We start from the raw sequence: 8,730 nt of genomic DNA, 5'->3' as shown, positions 1-8,730 counted from the left end.
ATTAAAGAGAATTAAAATTAGAAATGTGTTACGTATATACTTATATATATTTCAAAACTTTATAACTGACGCAATCGGGTAACTTCTTCGCATTCCCATACATTTTTCTCTGTCAATAAATAATGCATCAACCTTAGATTTTAAATCAGTTTCTAAATTAGATCTAGTGCGTAAAAGTTGTTGATGTTGTGCTTCAAATCTTTGTAATTTTAAATTCATATCATGTATCGTCGAATTTATCGTTTCTACTTCCTCGATCATTCTGTATTAAATAAAAATTTTATATTTAAAAGTTTTAATATTTACAAATTATCATAAATTCCTCAAATATACCTAAGTTGAGCATAATCTTTACACAATTCTGCAGCTGGTCGATGTGTTCTGCTTTCTAAACGAGTATGTGCTACTTTAAGAGCAGAACTTTTATCTGTGATAGCTTTTTGTATTAATTGCAAATTTTTTTCAACCTCAAATATTTCTTGTTGAATCTATAGTTAATACATTAATTAAAAAATAAATTAATGGATAAAGATTTGAATTTGAATTACTTTATGTAAATGTATTTGTAATTTTTCTTTTGCTTCAAGCATTTCTGCAGCTCTTCTAGCTAATGCATTATTTGTATTTCCCCATGCTTCCCACATTTCATGTCCAACTGCATTTATTGCGATTTCTATATCGCTTCGTAATTGATTGGATTTTTCTCGTTCTGTTTGTGATTTTTTTACTAGATTATTGGAAGCTTCAATCCACGATTCAGCTTCTGTAACACTTAAGATTTATTAATGTAAGTTATGATAATAAACATATATTTTAACTTACCTGGGATCATATTTTTCAATACCACCATAATATTTTAATCCACGACTGAAATTATTCATTTGATGACATGTAATATCAATTCCAAGTGCAGTTTCTTTATTTTTTATATCAATTTCTAATTGATTTTGTACTGCTCTACCATTAGTAAGCTGAATATATAACAGTGATTATAATAATTAATATAAAATTATAATTCGGTATCTTACTTGATTGTTACATTTATCTGTAAAATGTTCTAATTTATTTTCGCAATTTCTAACTACTTCCACTTCTTTTAAAAGAGCATGTTCAGCTTGATCATGTACCAAATCAGAACCTATATATATTTTTTGTTATATATAAAATAGGATATACATGTAAGTTTCTAATTTATATATTAAATAAATGTATATATATATATATTAAATAAATGTATCAAACCTGTTCTAGCTTCACGATAGTATAAACATTCCTGCGCAATATGCAATTGACCTTCTAAACTTTGTATTGTTATTTGTAAATTTCGACGACATTCTTGCATTTTTGCATTTTCTATTATTAATCTTTCCAATTCTGAAGCCATTTCATTTCTCCAGAATGTAGTATCTGTAATTCTTTCTCCTAATTTACGACCGGTTTCAATTTGGCCTTTTTGTACTTTTTCGTCCGTTTCTCTAAAATTGTATTAATTTTTCTATAATATATTGTTAATATCGACAATATATCAAAGATAATAATACCGCATTTTACCGCATTATCCGAACGGTATCCTGTCGTAAATTTTCGGAAAAATTTCTATTGCTATCTGATTCATTATAAAGCCTTAACTGATTTTGTACCCATTCGTATGGGCCATATCTTGTAAAAAGTGCAGTTCGTGCTGCATGAGCAGGATTTCTATCAAAACCTGTTACTAAATTTGGAAATCGTAACGGTTCCGTAGCCATCCCTTTTGGCATATAACAAGTATTAGCGAGTAAATTTGTTATAGGTTGTGCAGGTCTAAAATAATGATTAAAAAAAATAATAATAATTTGTAATATAAATAATTAAAAGGATTTTTTACTTAAAGAAAAAAAACTCTTTTATTTAAAAAATTCTTACAAAGGAGATGCTTCTATCATTTCATATCCTAAAGTAGGACGCCATGGATGCGGTTTTGGAGTTTTATAGAATTCTCCAACTCTAATTGGAATTGGTGGACCAGCAATTTGTTCCATGCATGGTAGTACTCCTACAGTACTCCATGGTTGTAGTTGCTAATTATTAAAGAATTGATAATATTAAGAAAGTAATATTATTATCATCATTATTTGAATTCATTATTTAAATTTATAACAAACCGAATACATAACAGTTTCTCCTTTTGTTCCAATTTTGTTATTATCCATGGTATCTTAATTTGAGTTAAAAGATTATAATATTTACGAAAATTTTATTTCTACGAAATAATTTTTTTACATTTCATTCAGTTTAATAAACAATTTCATAGAATAAATTGATTTAATTTAAAATGAAGGTGTATTTGAAATCCGGAAACAATGTTATCACGTGACGTTTGTCATATGATTCTAGTCTAGGTGGTGTTCATTCACAGTCGATCAGTACTTGTCTAGTTTGTCCAATTCTGTTTAACTAAAACATCATGATACGATTTTGTAATATTTGTTATTTCGTTTTTATATTAATCGTTACATTTCAAATTTTATCTTCACATGCTGATAATGCAGTCCCTGTATTACTATGGGGTGGATCTGTTAATTCTGATTTAGCACAGACAGGTGCAGTGAATCCTTTTTTAAAGACTACTAGCGAAGAATTTGATCTTTTTCTGCATAAAAAATTAGAAAATTCACCTCCCGTTCTTTTGTATATAAAAGATAATTTATGTATTGAAGATTTAGTAAAACATAAACAGGTTATTATAATATATTTAAATAATTATTTGGTTTGAATTCATTTACTTTTTTATTTAAATATTAATATAATTTTTTAAACTTTTTAGCATCTTCAAAAAGTTATTATTTCAAAAAGTTATTTTCCTGCTGTTGAGAAAGCAATGAATACTGTTGAAAACTTACCTTTTTATAATCAAACTTATAATGATTATATGGATTCAATATCTGATGGGCAATTATTGATTGTTCCAATTAATAACTTAGATATTATTCCTGAAACATATAAAACAATAAGAGATTCCAGTCCTAATTTGATAGCTATACTCACAGGAAAAGCATGTAATTATAGACGTTCTGAACGAGTAAAGAGAGATATTCTTACAAATAATAAGGATAAACATTTTATTGTTTCATCACATAGAGTATTATTATATTCTAGTCAACCATTATTATTAAAGGTAATTTCAATCATTACTTTAAGCATTCTATTTTATAATTCATTTAATATATTTTTATGAATAATTTTTATTTTCAATAGCTTGAAAACAATAAAAATGAAATAGAACTTCTTAATTTCATATCATATAAAGATGAACCAGGTACAAAAAAATCTTCATCTAATTTAATTCTGACCTTTAATGAAACTATGAATCAACATGAACTTGTTTTTATGTTTGAAGTTAAAACTGCAGGCTACTTTACATTAAAAACAGTTCAATATACGTATTATATAAATTCAAAACTTTCAAATCAACAAAATTTAATAACAAATACAGATATTGTTTTTCCATTTAATTTTTCTTATCACTGTTCACAAAATATTATATTTAAAAATGATACTATTAGATTACACATTACAGATTTGCAAGTGCAACTTATTCCAGAAAATAAAAATAATACAAGAACTTTTAATGATGCATATGATTGTGTTGGTTTTACTTCAATTCCAATTTGGACAGGAATATTTGTTACTGCTATATTAGCTTTAATTATGATTTGGGCACTTACTATGATTATAGATATTCGTACAATGGATAGATTTGATGATCCTAAAGGAAAAACAATTACTATTTCATCTCAAGAATAATATAAAAATATCAAATTATTCAAAATATTATGTACATATATATCTTAATATTTTATAATTCAATAAATTATCAAATTTTGTTTCATATTAATATATATATATATAATATATATTAAGATTAATTAAAATTATTAATGCTATCAATTTTTCAAATAAATTTAATTATAATAAATGATTTTAACCTGATGTAATAATTCATTATATAATGATTATAAAATTAATCATTCCATTCACCACAATTTTACTATTTTCAGTATTTGTATAATTATTATATTAATGTACAATTTTATAAAAAAAATGTTGATTTCTATTGCTAATAGAAAACTACTATAATGTCTACTAATAAATAACTTAATAAATATACATATAATGTTATGATTAATAACTATTTATAAATACCAAAAAATTTTAAAAATATTTCTCTATATTATCACATGTTATATGTTGATTTTAATGAGATATATATATATATAAATAATGTTAATATAATTATTTGTATTTATAAAAATACATGTAATACATATGTAAACAATACCTTATAAAATACCTTATAAAAGTTATTTATATTCTTTTAATTTAATAAAAATAATTAAGTTTTATGTTCTTTTAATTTTTCTTTAGCCATTGATATCATAATACAATTTATAACAAAAATATTTTATAACTTAAGTAATTTGTAACTTTGAATTAATTTGAATAACAAATAAAAGCTATAACATCTATAATTATACTATTTATATTATATATTGTCATATATTATTGAATGATTTTACACAAAATAATAAATTTAATACCGAAAAAAAAAAAAAGAAAAACAAAATTGATTATATTTAAATTTTGTATTTCATTTATATTTATTATATTATATTAATTATATTATTTAATTATGTTATATTAATTATTATTTGTTCATTCTATTATTATTTGGATATAATAAGAAAAATTATTTATTGTAATATTGTTTGTAACATTGTTATATATACTATCTATAAAATTTTTTATATATAGAAAAAATATATATATATATAAAATTTCATCAAATTTATTATTATCATTATATATTTATGTATGACATGCTGGAACATATGCGCCATGTATTACAATGAATATCATAGAATAAGATGGTAAAGTAATTAATTGTGTGGATTCTAATATTATAGGTTGAAATAATGGCAAACTGCCATTAGATTGCAATTTCAATACTTCTCCATTTATTTTTATATCTCTGAAAACAAATAGAGTAAGAAAAATTAAATTTAAATTAAAATTAAATTTATTTTTTTATAATAATTATTACATACCTTGATTGTAAATTATTAGAAGTGAGTGCATACAAAAAAACCTTAGAATTCTTATGAGATATAGGAATTCCTTGAATAGTGACATTAATAGAATATTTATATAAATTAATTCCATATATTGTAATTGCTACAATTTTATTAATCCATGATTTCTCAGGAGTGCAATGTGCATAAAGTCGTAAATAATCAAAAGATGTTGATGATAATTTTAATACTTTTTCTGAAACAAATTGTTTATAAATTACACTAACCCACCAGTCTGGATTTGGTATAAGATCAGGTCCAATCATAGCATAATTTCCACCAAACAATGATTGTCTAATAACAGTATTTAATCCTGCACTGGCACTGTATCCCAATTTATCAAGCCATAGAAATCCAGCCACAAATCTATTTGACAATTCTGGAGCACCTCCACCATAAGCTGTACTTGTTTCTGCTATAAAAGATTTATTTGTTAAAATTTATTTAATAATAATAAATTTTATTTTATTAGTATAATTTTAAGAAATTTAATAAAATTATATAATGACATACATAACCACATAGGAATAATTTTTCCTGATGATTGAATTGCTTCTTGCATAGATTTAATTTGTTTTGGCAAATAATTAAAAATTGAAATATTTATAAAATCAATTAATTGAGCTTCTTTTCCATTCAAATAATACTGATGCCAAGTGACATAGTTTATACTATTTTTATCATTTTCTAAAAATGTTTTCGCATAATGTTCTCCTATACGATTTATATCTCCTACATGATTTACTTCTGGACCCACAAGAAGACTCTCACTATATCCTATTTCATTTAATAATTGTCTTAATTGGTGATAATCATATGCAAGTTGAATTGCAGTAATATTTATATTAAATACATGATTGAAAGAATTTGGTTCTAGAAATTTTATCATTATTAATCAATCTATTTAAAAAATAAATAGGAAATATATAAAAAATAAAATTATAACATTACCATTTCCTAGTTGCCAATCTATTTTCATATTTTTATTTTTGGCAAATGAAATTATATTTTTAGCATTAATATCATTCCAAGAGCCATTAATATTTCTAATTAATACATTTAAATCGAATATCATTCGTAATTTTGATTTTATTGAAAAATTGTATAAATTTTCAAAATCTTTTTCATTAATTGTAAAATTAGTTATATCTTGCCCATCCACTGGATTAATTGCTTTTTCAGAAATTATTGTCTATATAGCATAATTTATATAAATTTATATAAATACATATAATTATTATCTCTTATTATTCATTTTACTTTCAGTTATCCGCGAATCTCTTAAAAACTATCTTTGTGAATATGATTGTCTAATTATACATAAAAAGAGTATCTCAAAAATATCCATTAACTGAAGATTCTTAAGATAATGTTTTATTTAAGCAACATTTTCCTTTATAAAAAGAATTTTTATTATAGTTTTTTAATGAGTTACTAATAAAAAACATTAATCAACCATGGAATGCAATAGATTAAACTGCGATGGTAACATTGAGTAACATATTGTCGATTAAAAGCAAACAAATTCAAATAATATTGCTTGAATTTATTTACTTGAATTATTCATTATTAGTTTATACACTTTGTAATTGTTGACTAATGTTTTTATTAATAATTTGTTAATAACAAAGCTAATTTTGCAAAAATATTGCTTAAATTTATTTTAATTAATCAGTGAATCTTCAATTAACTAATATTTTTGGAACATTCTGTACATGTATAAATTTATCTTTAATATAATAATGAACTTACCTGATTAAAATATAAACAATCAGCAGATGTACCTCCTATTCGAATATAAGCTGGTGCAAGATATTGAGCTAAATTTATAAATTTGTTATTTTTAATTGGAAGATTTTTTATATCACGAAGTAAAGATGTATCAAGACCAAATGATAAAAATTTGTTTGATACTGTATGTAAAAGTGAATGTTTTGACTTTAAGTAAAATACATAAGTATTATTTTTTGGATTTATTGTATTATCAATATTCCATAGTGATAATATTATAAATATCATGCAGAAACTCAAAAAAATAAGTCCAATAAAAGCTGGATGTAGTGTTGATTCTAAAATTTAAAAAAATTTAAAAAAGATATAAAAATATATTTCATTGTAGTAAATAGATTAGATATATTTAAAATTCAAATTTTAAATATTCAAATATTTAATATTACTATAATTGTATGCTATATTAAAATATGATTATACATTCATATGATATATTTATTTCAATATTTTAATAATATTTACTGATAAAATAAAGTAAAAATTATGTAAAAAATATTTTCAATTAATATATAATTTAAATCACTTACGAGTTCGAATTTCACCAACTTTTTCATACTGATTTTTACCACAATCATTGGTTATAAAGTAGCTCATAATTTGTGCAATTTCTTGTCTATATATTTGAAAATAATTTTATTAAATTGTATTAAATATTATAATAATTTATTCAAAGCAACTATAATAATAATAAAAGCATTCTATTTATATTTAGTCAAGTATTTTTTAATAAAGCTTTAACTGATTGATTTCATTTATAATTCATTTAAATTTTAAAAATAATAAAATGATAAATATATACTGCAATTTAAATTAATGTTCAATATTTTAAAAAAAAAAATTCTATGTTATTTTTTTAGCAATGTTAAATAATCTTTTGACAAAATCTTTTATTCATGAAAAATGAGATACCTTTGGATTTATTTCCGATTAATATTTTTATTCTTTGTACAAATAGTTTTACCATTATTTAAATAAGAAGTTCCTTTTTTTCGTGCATATTTCTTCTTTGTTTTACTATAACCGATTTGTTCTATATTGAATTGTTTCGTAAATTGTTCCCGTCTAAAAACTATAATAATTATATTAAAATATAGATATAGAATTTATTTCTTACATATTATATTTATTTTAAATATGCTATTTTTATTATATACAAAATAAAAAATATATAATATAATTTATAACAATTTATAAAAAATACCTCCAGGTGAAATTCGTTCAGATAATGAATCTAAACTAGAACTTGATGATTGAAAAAGTAAAGATCGACTTCTGTGTACTGCAATACGATTACGATAAGATAAACTACGCCGACGTTTCTGTTTCTCGTTTAATTGCTGCTTTGATTCTGAACTACTTAATTCATCTTCAGCCCAGAATGGTCGATCAGTGTCATCAGATATTGGTGGTGTTGGTGTGGGTGACTTAAATATAAGATCATATAAATAAAAATGTATTATTTTTAATAATAATAACTTACAATTCCTTGAGAAATTCCAAATATAAAGTATTGCTTATTTCTATCTTCTAATTGATTTAATATTCCAACAGATAGAACTGTAGTACAAGATGATTGATTTTCATAACCTTCATCATCATCAGAAGTTTGTATTATTTTTCGTGTATCACCGCTGGCATAATAGCCCATTATAAAGTTTCTTTAAATTTTAACAAGTTATACGACTATAAAGTTTAAATTTCTTACATATGTTTTATTATACTAATGATTTATTTATATTTTGTATCTAAAATTTAAATGTTTATAAAAGTGGAATAAATGGCAGGCTTTTTTTTTTATTATGGTAGAACAAATTACATTATTCTATAA

The 8,730-nt window shown here is 22.6% G+C and overlaps 4 protein-coding genes across 5 annotated transcripts; 1 reads left to right on the top strand and 3 right to left on the bottom strand.

Annotated features, from left to right (window-relative positions):
* Positions 1-33: 33 nt before the first annotated feature.
* Positions 34-2,312, bottom strand: LOC411725 (tektin-3). The gene is made up of 9 exons (XM_395193.5): positions 2,145-2,312; positions 1,906-2,060; positions 1,552-1,803; positions 1,243-1,475; positions 1,029-1,138; positions 823-971; positions 549-771; positions 334-488; positions 34-262 (listed from the first exon to the last, which is right to left on the bottom strand). Exons 1-9 carry the CDS (start codon positions 2,190-2,192, stop codon positions 52-54), a joined length of 1,536 nt encoding a protein of 511 aa, XP_395193.1. The 5' UTR covers positions 2,193-2,312; the 3' UTR covers positions 34-51.
* A 44-nt stretch (positions 2,313-2,356) lies between these two features.
* Positions 2,357-3,961, top strand: LOC725661. Its single transcript, XM_001121483.5, has 3 exons — positions 2,357-2,719; positions 2,807-3,157; positions 3,238-3,961. Exons 1-3 carry the CDS (start codon positions 2,447-2,449, stop codon positions 3,784-3,786), a joined length of 1,173 nt encoding a protein of 390 aa, XP_001121483.3. The 5' UTR covers positions 2,357-2,446; the 3' UTR covers positions 3,787-3,961.
* Positions 3,962-4,806: 845 nt separating this feature from the next.
* Positions 4,807-8,319, bottom strand: LOC725623 (heparanase). 2 transcript variants are annotated; one of them, XM_006563370.3, is made up of 8 exons: positions 8,104-8,319; positions 7,812-7,971; positions 7,430-7,515; positions 6,864-7,180; positions 6,063-6,303; positions 5,625-5,984; positions 5,088-5,526; positions 4,807-5,011 (listed from the first exon to the last, which is right to left on the bottom strand). In XM_006563370.3, exons 3-8 carry the CDS (start codon positions 7,494-7,496, stop codon positions 4,849-4,851), a joined length of 1,587 nt encoding a protein of 528 aa, XP_006563433.2. In that variant the 5' UTR covers positions 7,497-7,515; positions 7,812-7,971; positions 8,104-8,319; the 3' UTR covers positions 4,807-4,848. The 2 variants fall into 2 exon arrangements, with proteins under 2 accessions (XP_006563433.2, XP_026301238.1); XM_026445453.1 differs by having other exon boundaries at positions 5,625-5,888.
* Positions 8,197-8,681, bottom strand: LOC113219264. Its single transcript, XM_026445455.1, has one exon. The coding sequence runs from the start codon at positions 8,548-8,550 to the stop codon at positions 8,365-8,367; it is 186 nt and encodes a 61-aa protein (XP_026301240.1). The 5' UTR covers positions 8,551-8,681; the 3' UTR covers positions 8,197-8,364.
* Between the last annotated feature and the right edge of the window lie 49 nt (positions 8,682-8,730).

This window comes from Apis mellifera, linkage group LG15 (assembly GCF_003254395.2).
Source record: "Apis mellifera strain DH4 linkage group LG15, Amel_HAv3.1, whole genome shotgun sequence".
Lineage (NCBI taxonomy): Eukaryota > Metazoa > Arthropoda > Insecta > Hymenoptera > Apidae > Apis > Apis mellifera.
Note: the sequence above shows the minus strand (reverse complement) of the source record. Positions and strands in the feature narration are given on the sequence as shown.